This window comes from Anoplopoma fimbria, chromosome 19, assembly GCF_027596085.1.
Source record: "Anoplopoma fimbria isolate UVic2021 breed Golden Eagle Sablefish chromosome 19, Afim_UVic_2022, whole genome shotgun sequence".
NCBI lineage: Eukaryota > Metazoa > Chordata > Actinopteri > Perciformes > Anoplopomatidae > Anoplopoma > Anoplopoma fimbria.
In genome coordinates this window covers 21,235,367-21,260,570 of record NC_072467.1, presented here as the reverse complement: position 1 = coordinate 21,260,570, position 25,204 = coordinate 21,235,367, and the positions used below count along the sequence as shown (strand labels likewise).

The 25,204-nt window shown below is 39.1% G+C and overlaps 4 protein-coding genes across 4 annotated transcripts in view; 1 reads left to right on the top strand and 3 right to left on the bottom strand.

Annotated features, from left to right (window-relative positions):
• kcnq1.2 (potassium voltage-gated channel, KQT-like subfamily, member 1.2) overlaps positions 1 to 3,577 on the bottom strand; it is a 162,425-nt gene extending 158,848 nt beyond the window's left edge. Inside the window, exons 1-2 of the mRNA XM_054620074.1 lie at positions 3,547 to 3,577; positions 611 to 1,315 (exon numbers count right to left, since the gene is read on the bottom strand). Coding sequence (XP_054476049.1) covers positions 611 to 1,188 — 578 coding nt within the window. The 5' untranslated portion in view covers positions 1,189 to 1,315; positions 3,547 to 3,577. The remainder of the gene's footprint in view (positions 1 to 610; positions 1,316 to 3,546) is intronic.
• A 2,004-nt stretch (positions 3,578 to 5,581) lies between these two features.
• mrps35 (mitochondrial ribosomal protein S35) lies at positions 5,582 to 13,383 on the top strand. The gene is made up of 8 exons (XM_054620411.1): positions 5,582 to 5,755; positions 6,759 to 6,808; positions 6,964 to 7,131; positions 7,888 to 7,948; positions 8,102 to 8,241; positions 9,860 to 9,969; positions 10,076 to 10,145; positions 12,898 to 13,383. Exons 1-8 carry the CDS (start codon positions 5,623 to 5,625, stop codon positions 13,165 to 13,167), a joined length of 1,002 nt encoding a protein of 333 aa, XP_054476386.1. The 5' UTR covers positions 5,582 to 5,622; the 3' UTR covers positions 13,168 to 13,383.
• A 1,568-nt stretch (positions 13,384 to 14,951) lies between these two features.
• LOC129107684 (MANSC domain-containing protein 4-like) lies at positions 14,952 to 17,754 on the bottom strand. Its single transcript, XM_054619171.1, is given in 4 exon segments — positions 14,952 to 15,482; positions 15,484 to 15,830; positions 16,543 to 16,671; positions 17,535 to 17,754. Coding segments are annotated over 4 exon segments (1,227 nt in total).
• Positions 17,755 to 20,405: 2,651 nt separating this feature from the next.
• The window catches only part of LOC129107988 (transcriptional enhancer factor TEF-3-like), a 31,062-nt gene continuing 26,263 nt past the window's right edge, over positions 20,406 to 25,204 (bottom strand). Inside the window, exons 11-12 of the mRNA XM_054619608.1 lie at positions 24,103 to 24,255; positions 20,406 to 21,496 (exon numbers count right to left, since the gene is read on the bottom strand). Of these exons, the coding sequence (XP_054475583.1) occupies positions 21,383 to 21,496; positions 24,103 to 24,255 (267 nt within the window). The 3' untranslated portion in view covers positions 20,406 to 21,382. The remainder of the gene's footprint in view (positions 21,497 to 24,102; positions 24,256 to 25,204) is intronic.

Sequence of the window (25,204 nt, the reverse complement as noted above, 5' to 3'; positions counted from 1 at the left end):
GGTCAGGTTAGCGGCATCAAGAAGGAAGTTACATGATTTATGGATGTGGTTGCTAATTTGTTGACTGTAAGCAAAAGCTAACTAGACTGAGCTAATTAGTACCAAAGGTGTGAGTGACCTGATCTCACTGACCTGCTTCCTGTTCGGCTTAAACAACGTAAAACAACCGCAAGCAGCCGGCAGGCCTCTCCTTTTGTTACTGGGAACCAGAACCTAACACTGGAAGGAGCAGCACTAGATGTAATTAACGGCAGAGACGCTGGAGCTAATGGAGAGACACCGCACTGACCTGTGTTCAAAGTCAACTGCGCTGTTCACTGAACGGCTTTTTGCACATCTATCAAAGTTTTAACATGTTGCGGAATAAAGCCTTATGATTGTTAGAGGTTTCTTCAGGATTCTTTTGTTGATTTTCGTGCAGGGAGATTGTTTTCCGTGAGTGCTCCTAATGATGTTTATTTACTCTGATTCAGCATTTTCAGCCTAACACATGCTTGTCAGATAACCTCTATGGTTATCTGTAACTACGTCTACTCATTCAGCACTGCTACCAAACTGACCTGCAGTCTGTGCTGTAAATCAGTGCACACAGAACCAGACGGGTACTCACACGAGGAAGTGGTAGAGGAAGCATTTCACTCCAGCGGGTCTCTCTAGGAAGTTGTAAACATCCCCCTGCATGCTGGTCTTGATGTAAGGGCTATGGAATTGCTTTTGATGATGACGCATCCAGCTCGAACGAGGGAGAGCTGGAGGTAGAGGGACAGAGGTGATGGAGGGCTGGCTCTGTATGGACTGAGACGCTTGCATCCTTAGGTCCGCTGGAGGTAGAGGGACAGAGGTGATGGAGGGCTGGCTCTGTATGGACTGAGACGCTTGGATCCTTGGGTCCGCTGGAGGACAGCAGGGAATGCCTGATCCATTATTCACCGCCGTGGGGTCAAGTTCCAGTGAAACAGGAGAGTAGCAGCTCCGGTCAAGTGCGGGAGCCCGTAGGGTAGAAGTAGCTGTCGAGGCGCCGCTGGAGGCCGCAGGGTCAGCGTCCGTCTCCCGGTCCGGGCCGAGGTTGAGACTCGAGCTGGCACATCCATTGGGTCTGCAGCTTATGTAGGAGCTCCCCATCCTGCTGCCATAGTCGCGTTGCACGTGGCACGTCATGTGAAGGGAGTGTGCGCGTCTTTCCCCCATGGTCCCGGAGGTCACCAAGAGTCAGGCAGAAGGGATGAGTCCAGCAGAGTGAGACACCTAGATAGGCATGGCTAGCTACCCGCTGCAGACAGGTGATCCCTCTGCTGCACTGCATGCGTGTCCATACCTGCAGGGGTAAGAGGTGACATGAGTCATGGAGATAGTAGGACCAAAAAGGAAGCCTTGACCTCCAGAGCAAGGGTCCTGTTATTTTGGCATGAAAAATTTAAGACATGGACACACTAGTTTTGATCAACGCTTAGTTTGCTCAACCGCCATTACTATTTGACACACACAGTTTTATCTTTTACCTGGGTCAATTCTTTAAGATTATTAATATAGCGCACTTTATTTCAACATTCTTGGACACTTTGAAGCTACTATATATGTATATCTGCTACCGTAAAATATGGCATTCCAGCATAGACAAAAAATACTGTTACTCCAAATTATCATCAAATAAGAATCTGGAAAAAAACTCAAGGTGGTTCCCTTCTTTCAGCAAGTTACTTCTGAACTGTCGCCAGACGTGAATCAGATCCGACCTGTTGAGCTTTTAGGGCACAGATGACGATCAGAGCTTTTCATTGTGTAACGGTCCAGTGAAACTGTGGATTGCCATCTGTGAGTAAGAAATCATAGCGACCTTTCTATGAACTTTTGAAAATTGTTTTACAGGTAGGCTATTACACTGTGAAAATAATACAAGAAAAAAAATATATTCCCACAGTGTCATCATCATCATCATACAAAAGTTAATGTGTCAGCACACAAGTCCATTTCCTCTGTCTGAGGATTTACTACTGTAAAGCCCGCTGCATTGTCCCTGATGGATGTCAAGACCGGTTTAGTTTCCCCATCTGGTGAGGTAAAACAAATGTACAACAAGCACTCTGCTAACATTTAGAAAAGAAAAAATCCAGCTTGACTACATTACAACAAATTTGAACAGTAACACAGAACATGTCACATCACGGAGGCTTAAACAACGTGAAGAAAATGAGACCTATCACAGCTGTGGACTGTTACAGCCACGGGAATGATTGTTTTGCAGCTCGTCTGCCCTGTTTTTCTCAGGCTTCTTTGCAACAGTCGCAAACACATCAAGGTCAACTTCACATATTTAAGAATGCATGCTAATTCAAGTGCACAGTCACAATAAAACACTGCATGGCAATGATAATGACAAAGACTCCACTGTTTGCCGTTGATAAAAGGTGTAATGAAGTAAACTTTTGGAGCTATTAAGTATTTTCTTTGTTATATTTTATCTTTGAGGGAAACAGAAGGTGAATTTATACATGCAGTTCGAACATTGAACCATGGTCATTTAATGTTAAGACTGAATATGTGAAACTGAATAAATAGATCAACGGATCCAAAGAGATACAGCGCACTGGACAGTGTGCAGGCGTCCGAACAAGTTCAACTGTTCTTCCCTCAATGGCTTAAATGTGTTAAATGTTAAAAGTCAGTACATAAACTAATAAAGAAAGTTAATTATGAGCCAAAACACTACTTAAAACTACATTAACAATAACAGGATATGCACAGAATATACAGAAAAGCATGTGATTTGTGCAAAATGTGATTTGTACACATCGTAATTATTTTTGTGTATTATATATTCCTTATGTCTGCAAATGTAACTAAATCTGGACAGTGGGTCAACTGGACAAAAACACTTTCCATCAAGTCAGAGCAATTCTACTCCTCTAGGGCATATGTAAAATTAATTAGTGTATCAAAATGGAAAGTAGGTGGTTCAGTGTCTTCTCTGGAAAGACACCGAACCAGGTAGTGTGATAGATGGCCGGATGCTGCCTAAAAGGATCGGGGAGGAAAAAAAGCATCATGAGACAAGTGAGGAGGGCTAAATTGGAGACAGTCACCCCTCCGTCCATGGATGGACTGATGACAGGGGCCACATGTCCCTGGAGATAGAGTTTCTGACTTTTAAGAACTGCACAGTCACAAGACGCACAATGAACTGTCAGACACGCACAGGCTGCTGCGGGTCTCTACAGTTACAGGAGCATTGTTTGACTTTCCGTTTCAACTGAAGCGACCCCGTCAGAGTGCGGACAGCTGAAACAAATGAAATGACAGCATGTGAAATAAATTTAGGAATATTTTTTTTTTTTTTTTTTATTTTTTATTTTATTTCTCCCCCCCTTTTTTTCATCTGCTTCACTATCCTCCTGAAAGCAGTCACATAAAGCACAGGCTGTGTGGTCTGTTAAATGAAGCTGCATAATCAAGTAAAATGTTATGTCAATATTTGCAGCAATTGTTGCAACACGCTGATGTTCGTAGGTGAAGTTAAACAAAGTGTCAAACTAAAGTGTCGCATCTTACCTTTGACTCCAGAAACACACCTCAAGTTGTAATCGGTGGTAAATAATTAAAAAAAAAAAAAAAAAAAAAAAAATATATATATATATATATATATCTCAGAAGCCAGACAACAAGTTCAACTTTTTTTTTTTTTTTTTTTTTTTAAAACAAAATAAATCGAAAGAAAATCCCAAATCAAAACAATTTAGAATTTGTCTTCCATCCAGCGATAAACATCAAACCGCATCATCGGAAGCGCAGTGAAAGGACGAGTCTCTCATCAGCTGCTGCCTGCAGGACTCGTCTCTTTGAAGTGCAACGACACTGTGCCTGGACAAACGCTGCGTTCAGGGGTTAGGGGAACTTTTGCAATCGTAACATGAGCGAACAACACAGTGGTACCCTGTCAATCTTCTATGAATACCAAGTAGCCAATGTGCAAAATTAGTACAAAATATATGAAGAAATAAAAAAAGTTATAACAAAAAAAAAAATGCAAAAAAATGTTTTATAGTTTAATATATAATTATGGGCATAATTATTTTTGATACTTTAGCCACAACTGTCAATGTATGAATCCAGAGTGTGAATTTGTGTCAAACTTTATATTCTGTTTTCCAACTGTAGTAGGGTTGCATCCAACAATGTATTATAAATTTACATTTTTTATTTTTTATCTGATCTAATAATTATTGAAAAAGGCCCATCATGAATCCCCACGGCCCAAAATAAAGCCCACTAATTGCTTTTGCTGTCCATCCAAGCGTTAAAACCCCAAAGATATTTACAATAATATTTAACAAAAAAACAACCACCAAAAGAAATTTGATATTGGAGAAGCCTGAGGCAGTTTTGCTTGGTAAATAACTTCAATTGTCATCTCTTATAGAGTTTTGTTTACGTTCTGCTCACCAAATACAATATGGCAAATGTTTGTTGGCCAACTTAATGTGTCGCTGATTATGTTCAATATATTTCAAAATATCATGAGAACAATGCTAAATTGGTGGTATATTATAATCAACACTAATTGCACTTCGTTATATACCCAATGCAGATTTCTCACTACTAATATGGATAACCTTGTTGCCACTATTTCCACACAATTAAATGTATTTCATTTTTACATTAAATAAATAAGAATAAAGTCATGAATAAAGTTGACCTGCAGTCATTGCTACTCAAATCTGCGACAGATGCCTCAACATTACTATTTTTGTACCCATTTGCCTCTTAGTATTTGTAGTAGTTTGCTTCTGCACTGTACTTTTGCTCTGGTTTATGCTCTTAGATGCTTGTTTAAGAAAGGAGATGCACTTATGACTTCTGGTGACTAGTAGTTCTCTTGAATACCTATGTTGAATACACTTATTGTAAGTCGCTTTGGATAAAAGCGTCTGCTAAATGACTGTAATGTAATGTAATGTAATGTAATGTAGCATTGTTTTCTTAATGAGGATTAAACTGGGTCCAAACCTGTTTAGCCTAAGAACAGGCACGCCATGAAATAAACATGTCGTTTTCTACTAGAATAGCAAAAAGAAAAGTACTAATATTGCCTTAAAAGTAGGACTAAGTAAGATAAACAACACAAATCAATTATAAACGTGCAGGCTCTATTATTGTGTAAGTGACTTTAAATGTAAATGAATGAGTGTAAATCAATTATATGTTGACATTACACATTTAAAGTATTTTCAACAAGAACGTGCTCATGTTAGGCCTCCCTCTCTCTCTTTTTTTCACATCATGAATCATTTTATCCTAGTCTGCCATTTTTAGAACTTGCTACTTCGTAAATTAAAATTTTTACGGAAGCATTTGAACGCACCACATGTTTCATAAAGCAGCAGCCGTGTATGGATAATACACTGTTGTTAATACGAATGGAAAAAGACTGTATTTAAATTATTTTTATGTGCTTTTTTAATGCTAGAGTATTAAAACCAGGATAAAGTCCCATCATACACCACGAGCTGTGCCTCCACGCCTGTGTTTGACCTGTAGGGGGCACTAAACACTCACTCTGCGCCGGGTTAAACGTTTTGCGATTCTCATAGTTTGTCCCTCGCTGGAGTCCGTAGTCATTGGGAAAACATGGCTTCACACACATGCAAGGCATTTCTGTCTCTAGGTCGAATAAATGCTTCTGGTCTTGGACTGCAGAGACCAGTAAGCAGAGTCACATACGCGACGGATGTGTCTATAAATTCATCCAATGGAAATAAAGGTGAGTTTATGTGTGCATTGATGAAATAGTTCAAAGTTATTCGTGCTTGAATACAGTTCCCAAGGCCACTTCAAGTACCTCCTGCCCTTTGACAGTGATGGTTTTATGTATTCAGATTGTCTAAACGTGACTGATATGTAACTGTGTAACCCTTTTGTTTCAAACTTGGGTGTGGGACGTTTAAAGGGTTGCTTTGGGGGTCCATGTGTCTATTTTATTGGTTCATTGTCACTTCCTGGATGACATTTTCCCTCCTCTCATCATAATCTACCCAAAGTAGAATCAGACTATAAAAGCAAAATAATTGCAATGACACATGCATAATGTAGAGAAGGGATGGAGATCTATAATGCTTTTATTTAATGTTACCAAGGGGCTGTAATTAGCAGTAAATCTTCTGATTATTATTCCTGTTTAATCAATTAATCAATAGGTCTAATAGAAAATGTCAGTAGATTTTGATTAAAGGTCATAACAATTTCAAAAGCCTAAGATTGTGTCATGAAATTGTTTGTTGGTTGGTTGGTCCACAAAACCACAAATATTTAACCAACTATCATAAAAGGCAGCAAATGCTCAAAATTAAAAAGCTGGAATTAATAACTTATTTAAAGAGTTGCCTGTTGTTTTTCTGTATATTAATAAAAATGTCAAAGCAACTCATTTTCAGCTCTCCTTCACTAAACACAGTACAGCATAAAGCATGATAATAAACGGATATAAAATACCTATCATACAGTACATATTGTGAATTACACCTATCACATACAACATACATTTATGGTATCTATGAGTAAGTGTGTGGCTGAAAATACAAATAAAGTAAACTCGATAAATCAATAAAGAAATTGCGCTTTAGAAGTGGGATTTGTGAGCGTGTCTTGTATCTGCAGAGAAGTGTCAGAAGCATGAAATGAAATGCTGTCACCGCATATATTTTTGTACATTATGGAAGTGTACGTGTGCTAGTGTGTTTATTAACTTGCAACATTATGAATTTTAGGCTTTCCTGATAGAGGCGGTAGAGGAATCATAAGAAGACCCAGGAGAGCTGTAAGTGTGCAGCTTTTATGTCTGTTTTCCACAGTTGAATATAACAAAATGCACATATTTCAAATGAGACAAGATGTTCAATCAGACATTTGATGAAGAAGTTTTTGATTTTTCTCACAATTTAAGCTTTCTTTGTCTTTTGTGTTTTTCTGCAGTCAGGGGAGCCCAGGACAGAAAAGATGCCGGTGGATCAGGACTGGACTGCAGTTTATCCAGCAGCAACCCCCTTCAGACCGAGCTCCGTCCCCCTGCCTGTGAGGATGGGCTACCCTGTGAAGGGAGGCGTTCCTCCAGAGAAGAAGGGCAACTTGGAGCTGATTAAGGTCAGAATACATTTAGTTTACATGGAACCACTGCATGCATTTTTAACACAAAAGGGTGTTTGCAGAGTTGTAGGGCTATTCCCACATGGTTCAAATGATTAAAATCCTCTTCAAACTAAATTTGGCCACATACAGTTGCCAAATTGGTCTGTATCTGTATGCATCCTGTCTATATATTTCAGCATTTACCTCTTTAATATTCATGATGACGAGTTGAGTTAATTGCTGCCGGAGGATCTTCTTGCATTACTGATGGAGCGGTTTTTGCTGTGCCCTGTGGCTCTGACTCTGTCCCCGGATTACTGAGCTGCTATGTCCAGACACCAGCTGCTCCATCTGGACTCGAGCCACATGCAGATCCACTGCTCTCACCCGCCACAGCTGGAACAGCCTGACGATATTGATTTCATTATCACGCTAAGCCACGAGCGGCTAAAACTGCTGTGCATCCATTTCTTATGTTTGATGCTTGGAATTTTTTCTCATATTTTGTCCAAACACAATCCAACGATTAATTTTAATGTCAATACAGAATGTACTATATCAATGTAATCAAATAATTAACACGACACCGACCAATGTATTCTGAAATCTAGCATAAAATGTTTGCATACAGTCATTTAAATGTTATATGTGAGTTTTGCTTTACACTAACTAGGATGTACATATATAGACCGCAGGGCATTTTCATATTTTTGTTACATAAACAGTTGCATTTGAACATCCACATAATCTCTCGCTCATAATCTCTTTCAGATACCAAATTTTCTGCATCTGACACCGGCGGCCATCAAGAAACATTGTGAAGCTATGAAACGTAATTTATGTTTTTTTATTTTAAAACATTGTGAAGCTCTGAAACATTATATATTTTTAAAATTGTAAAAAAATAAAAGCTTATTCTCATTAGGCTTATTTTGTGTATGTTTAAAAAAAAAAAAAAAAAAAAAACATCTTTCCCTTCTGTCAGCGTTCTGTACGGAGTGGCCCTCTGCCTTGGACACTGACGCCAAATGTGACGAGCACTTCCCCGTCAAAGTAGAAAGCACAGACTACTTGTCCTCCGGCCTGTCCGTCCGAAACCCTTCTGCTCGTGTCGTTCATCTCAAAGTGAGTTTCACTGCTATTCTGTTGTTTTGGCTTTAAAGTTTCTAAAAAAAAAAGGTTTTGACAGTTGTTACCTGCTGATTTGCTTCAACTGGTTTTCATCGATGTATAGAAAGACGTGTGGAAAGAAACCACATCTGAAATGAGATTACAGATTTACATGGATGCATAATCACCAGCTGCCGTTATGTCCTACTGACCTCAAACCTACGAAGTTATGCCATCAAATCTACACAGATTACAGCCCTATAGAATGTTTATATTTCAGCATGTGCTGAAGTTCTGTTGTTGTTGTTGTTGTTTTCTTGTTAGTTTAAGTTCTTTGGAAATGTGTTTTTGAAAACTTCTTACTTTCACAAAAAATAGTTACGAAACATCTCATCAGTGACATATTTGTTGGGACATTTTGATATTCCTCTTAATCCCCACGCTGCCACTAATCCAGCCATGTGCAATCCTCCCCACAGGACAGAACATGTAAACAAGTAACAACAACAAGCCATGAAAAAGAAGATTCACACCTAAGATTCCGAGACGTTATCAAATACAATATAAAATGTATTTCACAGATTAAGCAAATTGCAATTATATTCGGAGATTTTCCCCATGAGTCGTATAAAAAAACAAAAACAAAAAAAAAAGATTCCTTATCCATGATGTACCTAATATTTAACACTTGCATTACTTCTGTATGAAGGTGTTGGCCTTATGTTTTACAGTTTTACAGGTGACGGCCAGAACTGAGCAATATAGCTTTCTTGGTGGTGGAAAAGTTCTTATTTTGCCACACTATGGCAATAAAAGCTGTTCTATTTCATTCTTAACTACTTGGGTTGTTTTCCACATCTTAACGATAAAAGTGGTCCTGGTGAATCCTGCTTTATAAACACTGTAAATTAAACTCCCTTTGAAAAATCTGTAATTTTCCCAGATGAAAATCATTTTTAGTATTTTTTTTTAATCACCAGCCATCTGCTCTACTGACACTTTGCCTTTAGATTACATCAGCTTGGTGGGAATTATTCAGACATTAATCTAGGTAGATTAGGCAAAAACATAGATAAGAGGGTAAAACTGAAACAGTTTCAGTACAACAAAAATGAATTCAATCTATTGAACGTCCAATGTGTGCAGTTGGGTCGCCTTTAGCCATTTTGTCGTATATTTAGACGGCAGAAAGCAGTGAGCGAAGAAACTCCTACAAACAAAATGTGTGGCAGAGTTTGATTCAGACCAGACACGTTGTTCCAGACTCAACAGTACGAGACAATATTCACCTTACGTTACCTAGAAATGTATTTCTGTTGCATTGTACAAATCTAGTACAAAGTCAAAGCTCATGAAAAACAAAGTATTAAAGGAGTAATCAGTTTTTCTCCATTCATCCATTGTGCTACGGGGCTTAGAGGTTATTCTGAGTGCAGTATTGTTATCAATACAGTCAAAGCTTGAAAAAAAAGATTGTTTTGTTCAGGCAGGAGATGCATAACATAATGACGTCCCATCTGCTCTTATCTTCTCGTCTGAGTATTTCTCTTTACGTTGCTAAGCTTCATGTGGAAAAACAACAACCTAACCTATGCCTCTTGTGGTAATCTAATCGTGTCTCTACCATCTGCAGGTAAAGCTGTCCAGTTTGAATCTGGACGACCATGCACGTAAGAAAATGCTCAAACTCGTTGGGGAGAGATACTGCAAAGATACTGATACACTCACTGTCACAGCTGACAGGTAAACACTCCTTCCTTAAGCTTCAATATGTCTAATAAATAAGTGAGGAAATGAAACAAATGCACTGAATCTCTTTACCTTTGTCCTTTCCCCCTCCCTCTACCAGCTGCCCATTGAGACAGCAGAATCAAGACTATGCCATGTACCTGCTGACTGTCCTTTACCACGAGTCTTGGGTGAGTTCCAAGTATTTTATTATTTTTCTCTACTCTGATGTGTCCACTGAAGCCATTTCTGTCATGACTGAAGATGACATTGACCAGAGAGTGGCATCATTCCCAGTTACTGGACTGGGAAATGAAATACTGCCTCTACCCAAAAGCCACCATCACAGTGATTAATGGAGTCTTAAGAAAATACCATCTCAGTTTGACTTTCAGTCTATGTGAGCGATGCCATTCAAAGATTCGTCTTCATCGAATAACTCACTCCTAACAAACTCTACCAGGGCTTAAAGGAGACACCTGTACCTGTTCTCTGTCCACTCCTGTGACTTTGGTCTTTCCACCTCAGTCTCTCTTTTTGTTTCCTATCCTCATAACCTCCTTCAACAATTTTCCATTCATTTAAAGGCTGACATCTCTCTGGCCCGGTGTCGCATGTTCACCTTTTTGAGAGGTTTGTTTGAGATCAGATGAATGATATCTGATCTAATTGGCAGCAGCATGCACATTTAAAAAGTGTCACAGTGCCTGCATTAACTGATACCAATGCTAGTATCAACAACAAGAAGTGTCACTCAGTAACCGATCTGTCCATCCTGCTCGATCGGTACTGAGCATGTGCAACTCTAAACAAATATAATAGTGAAGCAAGATGGCTATTTTCATCAGCTGCTCCAGAAAGTACGATTTAAGAGTTGCACATGCTCAGTACCGATCATGCTGGTGTAAGCCAAGACTGTTACATTAGCCAGAGCTAGCAAAATGTCAGCTATCTGGAAACACTGGAAAAATCTGTCAAAAAAGTTACGTTTTTTTGGGCATTCATTTTCTGTAGCAATCACATCACATCCATACAAGGTTATGGAATGTGATATGTTAAAAAACAATATATTTTTGTTTTTAAACGCACTGGTATCAGAGCGGTACTTGGTATCGGCTGATAGCAAGTTCAGATGTCAGAATTTGTATCGGAGAAAGAAAAAATTGTATTTGAGCATCTTTAATTATGTGTATAATTCATCAGCGTAAAGCTACTGTTAGCAAAGTTATTAAACTAAAAGAATATGTGGCATAGTGAGCAGGAAGAAAACATTTTTTTCTAGAGGTTTCATTATTTTTTTTTTAGATATTTATTCACATTATTATGACCAGGTGCACATCATTTTTTTGAGCTTATAGCCTTTTTCTTAGTTTTGTGATTTACTTAGTTTTTTTTGGTGACATTTCCATACAGCTAGCGACATGGCACAGTAGCTTTCATCAGGGGAATTCATGTCCATCTTGCTCTGCGATCTGAGAGGCCGAGTCCATTAGGGAGGTATCAGACTTGAATGGGCAGGAGGATGGCGAACAGCAGCATTGTCCAGTTGACATTTCTCCACAGACTGGAGTAAAACAGTCTACCCTATCAGGTGTTGACCCTGATCCGGTTTATTCACATTAAGCCAGCCATGCCACATCAGAGAAGTCTGCCACCGGGTCATTAGCCATTAGGCTCTGTTTGCATGAATTTGCAGCCAACTAAAAAAAAAAGAAAATGATCTTTGCCATTAGGGCTTGGCTTAGCCACATTAGTTGTTCAGTTGGAGGAGGTGTTTGAGCCAGTGCGCCGAACACTGTCCGCTGCCCTTTTGGACACACAATGGAAGGCACAGTGCTTGTCCAGCGGGCTTGTGGAAGCTGTGAGAGTGGCGTAGCGATCAGGTTGAAACGCTAGCCCACAAAGAGGCCAATTGTTAGCAGCCACTGAGGTGATTTTTATCTCCCCACTCAGGGAGACGGACCTTCCTTTGCTAATTCCAGTTTGTGCTAATCCAGTACAGCGCTGGGGCTGACTGCTCAAAGCTGCCTCCGACACGGAGGGAAGTTTAGCACCAGAGGCACTCCATCTGCGTTTGTGCCTTCATGCCCAACACCTGTCCTTCCAGCAAAACTGAAAATCTAAACGTTATTTTGCAGGGACGTCATAAACTCGATGGGGAAAACAGATGGCTTATTGTCTTCTGGCAAGTTATCAGTTATTCTGTCTGTTCACAAAACTACTGAGTGATGGATACAAGGGCAGACATGATGTCACCGCTGTCAACACTTTGTATTATTTAGCATATGACTAAACTTTCTCTCAGAAAATCAAATGTTATAGCCTCAATGTATGAGGATTTTCTGTTTTTATCTAAAGAAAAAATGTTGTTTTTATTTGTTTAGTTGGCCTCTTTTACTTCAAAACGCAGCTACTGATCTATTCCCAAGTATCTAGTGCTCCTCACTCACGAGGGACCTGGACTTGTTCCAGACGGGACGTTGTGCGGATCAGATATGTATAGCGGTAATGATGGTCATTAACCTCAAACACCTGGAGAGCATCAGAGCGGAGGGCTCTGTCGCTGCCCTGCTTTAACCTGCTGCACAATGGGGAGCATTGTTCTCAGGGAAACGTGACGACGGCTATCCAGGCAGCGGAGGGAGCGCTACATATGTTGAAATACTATCTCTGTGAGAGGAGCATCAAAGAAGGGGGTGACCAAGGACAGCCATATTTTACATCTGTTGCCATAATGTGTGCCGAACTAGAGCCTGAGCCAGATCCATAAAAAAAAAAAAAAAAAGGGGAAAATCTTAATGTTACATAATCTTTCTATCCTTCAGAACAAAGAAAAACCTCTTCCACAATAATACACACATACAGTTCAAGTTTAATGCTACAAACAACCCTGTTTTCAGTTCGTAAAGGTAACAATCGTGTTCCTATTTGCTCATTCTTCAGAAAACCGAGACCTGGGAGGCAGAGAAGACCGTGGCAGACATGGAGGAGTACAGCTGGGAGGACAGCCCGTCCCAAAGGAACATCTTGGATATGCTAGTACGCATGAAAGCCGCCGGGGAAGGCGAAGGCGAGGAAGTGCGGGAGCAGCTGCTCGGTAGAGGAGAGGTGCAGGAGTATAAGGACTCTGTCACAAGGTTGAAGAATGAAGGAGAGAACGAGAGCACCATGCTGCAGTACAAAGAGGCGGTCAAGAAAGTGCTCAACCTGTAATTCAGATGAATGTACAAATGTATTCGACACAAAGACGGAAACCAAGAGCAGCAGGATCCACAAAAACATTACATACTCTTGGCCTTGTGTATCATTTTGGACTCCATCCATACCAGTAACAGATTACTGTAGATAATAAATGTTCGGTTATACATGAGGATATAACGGCCTCAAGGGTTGTGTGATGCTGTCTTTAATACAAAAATAAAAGCCTAATGTATGCTGTTGTTGAGTGTTCGGTCTTTTGAAGTTGGAAAGTTGTGTGAAGTGAGTTTGAATGATGGAGAAAGCTTTTATGTAATGAAAGCCCCATTCAGTCAGTTCCTCTCATCCCTCTCTGGTCACTGTCAGCTGGAGGAGTGGTAGCTCCAGTGAAAGGATGCATTCAGGAGCATGTTGTTGAAAAGTATCTCAACCTTCTTAAGTTTTGGTCTGTGGAAGAAACCCGATGCACAGAGGAGATGTGCTGGACTGAAGGAGGGTTAAACGCTGAAGGCCACGAGGCAAAAACAAGTCCGTCATCGCACAGTGTTGATGATCGCAACAACCGCTGAATTGTGTCTTTTTTTTTTTTTCTTCTTCTTCTTCTTCTTAGAAGAGCCCATTAAGTCCCACTTAAGACCAGTGAAGACAACTGGCCAAAGTCCTTGAGGTTTGGAATCAACATCAATTTAAACTCATTGAAGTAAATCAAAAGTGAAGGTCAGCCAAACTGACATCATATCGTCTTTCTTCAGGCAAATTGCTGCGGTCAAATGCAATGACTGAGTTTGGCTCCTCTGTCAAAAGTCATTGCATCACGATAGAAACCTAAATAATGGCGACTACGCACTTGGTAATCCCATCAAGGACACATGATACCTCTGCCTGTTCAGACGGGTTATTAAAGGTGAATAGGGCAAAAAGTGAAACTTATAGAAATCCCTATGAAACTTCCCCAGTTGATGACTTACAAGTGTAGGTTTTAATATGCAAATGAGGCATTGTCTTGCTAATTTGATAAATGAACAAATCTGAATATTGGATCAAGCCAGGTTCAAAGTTGTGTCATTTTGTCACATGTTAGAGGGAGAGGCTTTTCTACTGACAGGGTTTCAGATCAATCCATCACAACAGCCATAACAACTCCTTTTTGCCATGTTTTTAGTAATACAATGTTCTCTAAATCAGGAAATGAATGAGATTTAAACAAACCTCTTAAGAAAACACGTCACAAAATAGTGAGTAATAAAACTGGAAAGTTTGCTGTATTTAAGTCCTACTGAAGTGGAGATTTCTGGCTCAGAGTACGAGAAACCTCATGTTGTGAACAAAATTCTGTCATTTTGACTTATTGCGAGGTATTATCTAATGCTAACTTTTGGTGAGTTAAGGAGAAATCTAGAAGTGTAGGAAAATATATTTGTGTATTTTGTCTCTTCACTAGTCTGAAAGAAGACATGTTATGGAAGTAAAATAGCCCAATATCATAAAATTGACCAGTGCATGAAAAAACGATGTTTTTGCCCGTAGTGTTTCACCTAAAATATACAGAATTGTAACCTAAACGCATCAGTTGACAGTAGTATAATTTCATCACTATCTGCTTAGAATAAAGCAATATAAAGTGGTGTCCGTGCTATTAAATAATCCTGTATGCGAAAATGATTTTACAAAAATATAACAGTCACAATTCTAATTTATGTCAATTGAATGTCTCTTCACCCTGGATTCTCTCATTAAAACATTGCTGTAAACAAAAGAGAAGAGTCAGTTCTGTCTTCTTTTCTTTCTCGGCCAGACTTTCAGGAGTTTTCTCTGACCAGCACGTATTTTACCAGACGCATGGAGCCTCTTTTCCCTCTCCACGATGTTCGGTAGCGCCCCATCCTCTTCCTCTGACCCCTCCAGCTCACGACCAGCAGAACGGAGCAGCAGCAGCTCAGCAGCACTGTGATACAGATGGCCACCGCAACCAGCAAGGTGTGGGCGGCTACGTGCCAGTCGGGTCCCAAACCCCCGAAGGTGTCCTCTCCGCTGGCACCTTGGCCTTCATCACCGCCTGCAGTGTGGTTCCTCCCCAGGCTGCCCTTGGTGGCATTGGGGTATTGCTTACTGCTCTCTACACTGACCATAAGGGCTGTGGAAGGTGGAGGGCTGGTGGCCAGCTGAGGGGAGGTGGTGGTGTAACGATGGGTCGTGGAAGTGGACGGCTGTGCAGTGGTGGTAGAAGAAGCAAGGATTGTTTTGGGATTGTAAGAGCTGAGGGTGGATGCTGTGCTGGATGAAGGAGGCATGGTAAAGATGGGTGCAAGAGAAGTGGTGGAGGTGGTGGGGGGTTGTTGTTTGCGCGTGGCTCCTAGAAGCTAGAAGAGTCTCTGGAGTGGAAGATAAGGGAGCTGTAGTTGAGGGAAGTGTTGAAGGCTGACTGGTGCTCTGCTGCGTAGTGGTGACAGCGGTGGAGGTGGAGGTGGAGGTGGAGGTGGTGGGGATGCTTGCTGTGGTGGAGGGTTTAACTGTGAGTGCTGAAGTCAGAGGCGGTGCAGCGGGCGGAGGGGGGTGATAGAACTGGCGTTTGTCCGAGGGCAGCGGCTCTGAGGCGTTGCCTCGGCTGTAGTGGTGGGGTAACAGGCGTACATTGGAGGTGAAGTATTTTCCAAACACCAACAGGTCAGGATCCACGCCTAGGAAACAAAAACTACTAGAGTCACGACTCTCTTTCTCTTTCACTTATAGCTGACATATAAACATACTGGCTTTTTAAAAAATGTGTTCAACATTTTAAATTAGGAACAATCAGTTACTTTCCCCAAAAATAATAAAGAATTCCATAAACATTAATTTAACTATTATAATATTTGTTATTATAATAGTAGTAGTAGAAGAAGGAGGAGGAAGTATTCAGATCCTTAACATATGTGTACTGTACTATTATATATTGTTTTATTATTGTTACTGATGCTTCTGTACACAAATAGCATTTTTTTTTTGTAGTTCAACTGGTCATTTTAACTACTGCTGGGTGATTACAGTGATAAAGTATTCTATGATGATCACATGTTTTGTATTGAACATTTGAATCCAAAAATTAAAATAAATGTAATAAGATATGTATAATACTTCGCTCTGAAATGCAAATGATTAGAAGTATAATGTGGCAGAAAATGACAATAATCAAGCAAATAACAGCTACCTCAAAATAGTACTCAAAAGGTAGAGATTATTTCCATAACTCACAGGTCTAATGCATAGACACTATAAGTATGTCTCTTTTCTTGGGCTTGTCAAAGGCCTTGGCTGTAGTCTATATGCATACAGGGAGAGTAAAAGCATAACCACAGACAACATAAATGTAAATCAGAGGAGTTATCAACATTCACCCTTTACTTTACTCACCCTTTGTGATATTATAGAGAACAACGTTGCCTCTGTGGCTCAGAATACAGCTCTCCAGTGTTGGACAGTGCAGGTGGAAGCAGTTCTCTTGCGTGGTATCATAGTGGAATACGGCCAGATTACAGGAAACTGTGAGAGGAAAACACGATGAGATCAGTGAAGGCATAGTGTACAGTCACAAATGAACAGAAACTCTGGATAGATAGATAGATAGATAGATAGATAGATAGATAGATAGATAGATAGATAGATAGATAGATAGATAGATAGATAGATAGATAGATAGATAGATAGATAGATAGATAGACAGACAGACAGATAGATAGATAGATAGATAGATAGATAGATAGATAGATAGATAGATAGATAGATAGATAGATAGATAGATAGACAGAGAGACAGATAGACAGATAGACAGACAGACAGAGAGACAGACAGACAGACAGACAGACAGATAGATAGATAGATAGATAGATAGATAGATAGATAGATAGATAGATAGATAGAGAGACAGACAGACAGACAGATAGATAGATAGATAGATAGATAGATAGATAGATAGATAGATAGATAGATAGATAGATAGATAGATAGATAGATAGATGGAGAGACAGAGAGACAGAGAGACAGACAGACAGACAGACAGACAGACAGACAGACAGATAGATAGATAGATAGATAGATAGATAGATAGATAGATAGATAGATAGATAGAGGAGAGAGATAGATAGATAGATAGATAGATAGATAGATAGATAGATAGATAGATAGATAGATAGATAGACAGATAGACAGACAGACAGACAGATAGATAGATAGATAGATAGATGGAGAGACAGAGAGATAGATAGATAGATAGATAGATAGATAGATAGATAGATAGATAGATAGATAGATAGATAGATAGATAGATAGATAGATAGATAGATAGATAGATAGATAGATAGATAGATAGATAGATAGATAGATAGATAGATATCTTTGTGACTCACAGTTCCTCGTGAGGCAGCAGGTGCGGCTGCATTTCAGCGCGCTCTCCTCCTGGTAGAACCTGAGAAGCTGCGCTCCTCTCCGCTGGGACTCCTCGATGTCGATGTAAATCCCTGGAAACCTACGAATCCAGCAGTTCTTGTAATAAGACGTCGGAGAGCATCTGGACTCGGTGTGGCACACCAGGCTCAAAACCGTCAGCAAACCCCGCGTGACATTCATTGCGCGTAATGTGAATCAGACCATGTTAAATCACAACCCGGACAAAGCATAGGCATGTCTGTGTGGAGCGTATTGCTTGGAGCTGGCCTGCATGAAGAGGTCTGGTTTTACTGGTGCCAGTCCCTCTCCAGGTGGGTCACAGCCACGCACCTGGAGGAGGAGGAGGAGGAGGAGGAGGAGGAGGAGGAGGAGACCCAGCCGTGCGTAATATGTGCAGGCTCCACCGCGGCAGAAGCTACCTCTCTGACAGAACTGCACATATACTTTAGAATGTTTAATAATGAATCAGATTTAAAAGATTACTTAAACAAATGGTAAGAAAAAAAATCTGCTTAAAAAGTTTATGAATACCAGTCAGTCATATGGTGTAGTAATATCATATAGGAATAAACAGGGGTGGGACACAATACCAGAAACACCTTACAGTATACAGTAAGCTATAATATATCAAATTCCTCATTTTTTAATTTCACTGCAAGAAATGTAACCTTTGTGAAGTCTCATTGAAGTTACCAAAGGCATTTTTTCTTGGCACTTTGAGGCCTTTTTGTCAATTTTTGGCCTAAAAACTAAGAGGAGGTTCATATTTGACCTTGAAAGCATCAATTGACAAAAAGAGTCGTTGTTTCTAATGTCAAAAACTAACTTTAACTAAAGCGTATGCTCAGTAACTGTATTGGACTCATCTCTGTGGCATTTTCAAAGTATCTTCCTTATTTAGTTTAAGTTCCATTGAAATACAGAAAGGTGTTGCTGTTCTTTTGTCCACTCCTCAGATGCTTATGGAAGCATATTGGGCATACAGACGCAACTTATTTAATGAGAGAACGATATATTCTTTTGAATTTCAGTTTTACTAAAATTTATTTTAAAATTCAAGACTTTTGCCCTTCTGTAATTATGTAGGACAATGTTTAACTCAATCATTTGAATTGCAGATATTACAACACCTCATATCACTCATTGTAAAGTAAATCTTGCTCTAGTTTTAACACAAATGAGGCAAAAAATTCCAGTTTTTCTGTCCGTCTGTTTTGAGTGATGTCAGACATCTGAAAGTGGATTGCCATAACCGGAGCAATCTGCCTGCATTCATTGTATCGGGATTATCACAATAATCCTTTTGCTCCCCTGGTTTTGTATTTGCGACACCTGTTCGGGTCTCTCTCACCTTTTGTGAGCTTGTCTCTCCATCACTGTGTCACGTTCTCAGTTTACAGTTGAAAGTACCTTTTTGCATATAGAGCCTTTGATATTCAGGTGGTAGGCTGCAAATAGAAATAAACTATTCAGTAGAAATGGTTTGAAATAGAAAACAGTAATAGTCCTACTCAAATTGAGAGGATACCATTGATTTAATCAGTCTGAGCTGCCACAAAAAAAGATATCCTCTTTTAAATGGATTTTCTGTCATTTTATTACTGATTATACAATATTCTAATAAGTCTTGTCTGTGCTTAAGTAAGTTCTACAGATAAGACAAACATCCTTGCAAACTTATGTGGGTATAGTTACTTAGAGCTCTAAAGTATACACTAAAATATCCAGCCTATGCTTCAGTTAGATTTTAGCTGGTTGCTTTACACTATAATTTATTCTTCGGTTTGTTACACACAATGGTGGATTATATGGGAACTGAGAGTTACAGGTAGTGGCCTCTAAGCAAGAGTGTAGTTTCTTGCTTATATGTTTATATGCTCAAAGAACAAACCTGAGTATCAGCAATTTAAGATTGTGAAACTTTTAGACTGGGCTGAATGCCCTAAATTAATATGGACAGGAAAAGAGTAATGATACCTCAGAACCACCAGATGGCAGCGTTTACTTACATTAAACAATAACTGGATCTCAACTCCATACTACACACTAATAGTTTGCAATATGTACCATACCAAGTCTAAAAAAGTTGCATTTAAGTACTTTTGTGCTAACATTAAAATGATACCGAATGTGCAATTCATTGGATGTGTTTTAATGACACTGCCAATTCAATATCTTAAAGTGAAAGCAAAATGTTTTACGAAGAAACAGTAATTGCTGAAAAGCTTAGTTGATTCATCGATGATTTGACTGTCAGAGTTTTACTCACCCATCATTTTAATGAGGTATCAAGCGACATTTTTGCTTGATAAATAACAAACAAAGTAACATGTTCTTACTGTTCTCAAGCCTTTTTTTTTTTTAAATCACAGTAAATTGAACATTTTAAGTTTTGGACTATTCAGACAAAACAAGCAACCTAAAGCTCTCGCCTTTGGCTCTGGGATCTTGCAATGGGCCTTTCCTCTTTTTTTTTTTTAATAGTCTCACAATTGATCTCAAATTCAGAAAAATCCACAGATGAATTTATACTAATTTCATTAAGTTTTTTTTTAATACTTAATGGAATTAAGTATAATAAAATAAATTGCATCTACGTACCTTTTTGGTTCCTGATGTCAGAAGAGTATGCCCTTGAGCTGCATCACCAGCATCTGCCATTAGTTCTAATGTTTTGCAGCTCTTCCATTACATTGGTGCATTGCATTGTGGGACCAAAGTCCCCATCAGCAACACATTAAAAAATAAAGCGGATTCCATATGTGTACAGAAATCTCTGAATATATTTACATTTTCATCACTGAAGCACAACAAACAAAACCTTCCTAAATTTGACTATACTATAAATATAGGACAGAGCTAACGTGATCCAATTTGAGGACAAAACTCTGCACATTATGTCTACTGTTATGAGTACGCCACACATACGCAAAGAAAACTATGCAACAGAGGAGTTATGTAAGAAACACTTGTATTTTCAACTGACACTTCAGGGCAACTTACAGTTACAGTCAACCTCTGGAATCAGCATACAGATCTAAGTCTGGTTCAAGTTAGCAGTGTTATTATGTGCCTTTTGTTGTAGTCAGATCATTTTCAATCAAAAACAGTAAGACAATACAAGAGACATTTAACATTAAACATCAAACAAAGTGAATGCAATGGCTCTTTAAATCATTTTAGCCTCTTGTCTTCAAAAATCTGGTTAGAGGAGATGGATGTGGCACTGTACATCAATTCTAAAATAACACAAACTATTGGCACAAAAACAGTGATATTTTATGGATGTGCAAAAGGAGGGATTCTCAGTCTACTTATAGTATTTTTTCCCCGCTGTTATTCATATTTAAGTCACTAGGTGGCACCCTGAGGCAGCCAAACTCCTCAGTAGCAAACTTCCCCTGCACATGCATGTGTTTAAAATAATTAAAATCAAAAACAAGCACAAGTAAAATGAGATGAAAAACACCACCAATGACAACTTTCTCATGCAGGTCTTGTTTGGCTCCTTTGGTATAGAGACCACAGTGCATCATGGTCCTCTTCTTTTTATTTTTTTTATTTTTATTTGCCACTTTTGCACACAAAGCTTGTTTCAGCTTCCACAATCCCAAAATCCACCTTCTTCCCTCAGCAGTTATAGTGTTCCTGGACATGCTGACAGAGCCAGTGTTTCTCTGGGCTTCTGACCGAGTTGTATGGTTTCAGCTTTAAGCTTTACGGAGGAAGTAGTCCACTGTTTAGTGTTGTTGCTCACTGAAGTGCTACAATGTGTCTGGAGCCGGTAAGTTCAAACTGTGAGACTCTGTCAGTCTTTGACTAGCCTGTAAATATGATGCTGTGCGCCGTGCTCACTGGTGGACACCTCGAAGACGTAGGCTATGCACAGGAGGGTTTCCAGTGTGTCCCTGTTCGTCACCACCTGTGGACAAAGAAGACACAAAAGGTACTGCTTAGTCAAACTGTGAGGGATAAAAACCCATTTAACCACCCATATTTTTTTATTTGAATGTATTCACATTTTTCTAGTTTGCAGAGAAGCTTGTAAACCTTTGTGCCTTTGAGAATATATGAACAATCATACTGAAAAACATACATTTCTCACTAAGATAAAAAAGATAGGTTTGGATACACAAACAGTGTAAAAAAAAGAAATCTAAAAAATAAAATAAATGAACATTCGTAAAGAAATGTTCATTTATTAAAGTGGGTTAACACTTTTCCTGATGCTTTTCTGTAGTTTTTTGTCAAGTATTCACTATCATTGAGGCAGTGGACGACATAATTGAACAATATCTGGTAGTAAAATCCTAATACATGCCAAACATGTTGGTTTAAATCAAAGTAATTTAATTTACTTATTTTATTTAAAAACTCACAACCACACTAGAGAAAGTAACTGCTGTGTTTGTGGTTTTGGTAAAGCCATGGCTTTCCAATGCAGTACTAAAGCACTACACTAGTGAATGATGTTTAGACACGCCTTTAAATCGTTTTCAAATGTAAAAAATAATGACAAGCAAAAAAATGTGTTAATTTAATTTAAATGTAATGAGAGCAGCATATGATTCAGTTTCTTTCTCTCAAACATAATTCAACTGCTTCTTCACAGTATATCTTTAAATCTAGGCATTGATCACTCCATAATACAACACACTGCTATCTAATAATGAATAATAAATGACGCATGATCTCTCGTCAAAATGCTCTGCTATTCTATGTGCGTGGCTAATTTGTATCTGCAAACGCATCGGGGAGGAGTGTGGCGACACAACAGGCATAAAACAAGCACACAACTTCAGCAATTCGTCACGCGTTGCATTGAACACAGCACTTACATGAGGCACATCGATCCATTGTGCTCAGCCTTGCAAAGGGGAATCTGTGAGTGCACCCATCTGTTGTCTTTATGTATGTACATGTCTGTGCCTGTGTGCATGCACATCTGTTTATGAGCTGTTCATGGTTAATATGAGCTAAATCAGCCCATTGAGAAACCTAATGACATGCTGCCATTTAGTCGTCAGCGTGGGCTCAATATGGTCATTGTCCCTTGCCCAGAAGGAATGCAGCCACCAATGGAAGGAACACCGATGTCTTTGAACCCTGGTGTTGAAGAACCACTTTGTTACTATGGTGATACACTCTAGTCTATTCACTTCCTTCTCCCCTCTGTTCGCTCTCCAAGGAGCACACCAACTCATTCAAAAAAGTCCTACTTACAGTAGAATCGATTAAATATTTAAACTCTGCAAGAAACCATGAAAACTGTTGTTCATAAGCGTAGTGAAAAATTCCCACCAGCTGTTACCGGTATGTCAAGGTTACCCCATCGGAATTATCACAGCACAACCGTTTTCCTTTAGAGAGCAGGTTTAAAGAGCAGTTTCCATGTTTCACAGCGTTTACGACAGTGGGATGCCTGAGAAGCATTATGGAATTGAAAGGTAGTACACATATTGAACGCCCCTGTGGCCATATGTGCTTTACCTCCTCAGTATGGTATGAATAGAGCTGTATGAATGATGGACAATGCACCCGTTTCAATGCATGCATGTGCTGCAGACAATGACTCACAAACCTAAAACATTTTAAGTCAGCTGTATATGTCTCTTTACAATTCAAGCAGAATCTTCTGAGCAAGGCTATGGCGACAGAGCTAATGCATTCTGCTAACAGTGAAAGTCTTGACATTTCTCAATTATTATACTGGTATCATATTAAGGTTTCTAAAATGGTTCCTAAAGCAATAGTTTTGACATTATGTGAAATGTGTTTATTTGCTTTCTAACCAAGAGTAATAGAAGTTGATTGATACCACTCTCATATCGGAGGCTAAACATGAAGCTACCGACAGCAGCCAGTTAGACTAGCTTAGCATAAGTACTAAAAATGAAGAGGATCAGGCTAGCTCTTTTCCTCATATGATAAAAAAAAGGTTGCCAGAAAGGAAGAACAAGAAAATATGCTGTTATTCCAACTTTATATTATTCCAAGAGGGTTACAACACTGCTAAGCTTGTGGTCAGACAAGATAAATGGCATAAAATGAGCCTCCTTGTTGTGTTACATTATTGTAATTGCTCGTGAAACAAGTGACACGAAAACACAGTTTTAAATTATGTGAATTGATTCTGTTAGAGTTAATGTTAGATTTTATTTTGATGCAACTAAAACTGCAGTTTGTTGACATTCCAGATATCTAAGGCTTTAAATTAATAGTCAGAATCTTGTCCGGCACATAGCCCGTGTAATACAACAAGTTGTCGTTTTTACACTTTGTTTTTTTGTATGGATTAAACAAACAGCTATTTGTTACCTAGTTAGCTTCAGAGGTGCTGGCAGGGGGATTATTTAAAACTTGTTTTTTTTAAAGGCAAGCTTTTTACCCTGTTTCCAAAACTATTGCACTATCCCTTTAATATTTAACAGAATAACTTAAAATCTTATATAATACCAGAAGAGTATTCCCCAGCTTCCATCGTACTTTTAGACTACTGTAAATCTCTGGTTGCTATGGGTAGGATACCTGTAGGATAGTGAAGTTTTCCAGTACGCTGTTCATCATGTACTTCTCCGGCAGGTGTTTAAGCTTGTGGATGAAGTTGATCATATATTCACATAAAGGGGAGCGGTGGATTCGAAACACGTAGCGTCCGTTCTCAAAACGTGCATACTCCGTCTGTAAAAAACAAATGCAATACACAATAAAAACATGCAGACATTATATGAGGACATATACCATGTGCAAAGATAATAAAACACATTAAAGTATAAAATGTGAAATCTATTGTAAAACAATAGGGCTATATATTCCACTGAAACACAATTGGATACATTGGATGTGAACATCTATGTGATAAACTGTAATATAATATACTTAATGCAGCATATGGCATGCCAGATATGACAATAAACATATTTCTCGTGACAACAGTAATCAAATCATGAAGCCATTAAATATCATCATGTAATCTACTGAGGCAGATGGCTCTACCTAGGGATGTGTGTGTATGTGTTTATATTGTACAATCCATCAGCAGCAGGTGGGGGCAGGGCCACTATTGTGTCTAGTTAACGGGAAGCATCACAGTTAGTCATGCTGGGGAAAATTGTTAATCACGTCAGTTCCCTGACCACAGATCAGTGGTAATTGACTGGAATCCATCTGCACCAGAAGCAGTAATTCACTCCTCTGCGTGATAATGGTGGTTTTTGACTTGGTCATGACCTCATAATGTTGAAATATCCCTGAGCTATTGAGCAATCAGTGATGCAAACTTCTTGTACTGTAACCACATATGTTGTTTAGTTTCCTATTGATACTTGTAGGAGCTAGGCTATCCCGAAAGTAAGATTTTCCGCAAAACGTGATTGGGGTTTGAAAGAACAGACTACCTAATACTCACAATGAATGCTACTGCATTTATACGCACACTATAATGAGAATGGTCACTGTGGCTACCATTAGAAAAAACGTATGATTAAAGAATTTGGTGTGCTGTGTTGACTGTATTTATAATGGCTTAATCCAACAGGAAATCATATTTAGAATAATAATCTGAGACCTGAACACCTACATTAACTCTTCAAAAGCACTGTCTGTTACTGCCTTGAAATTTAAAATATGT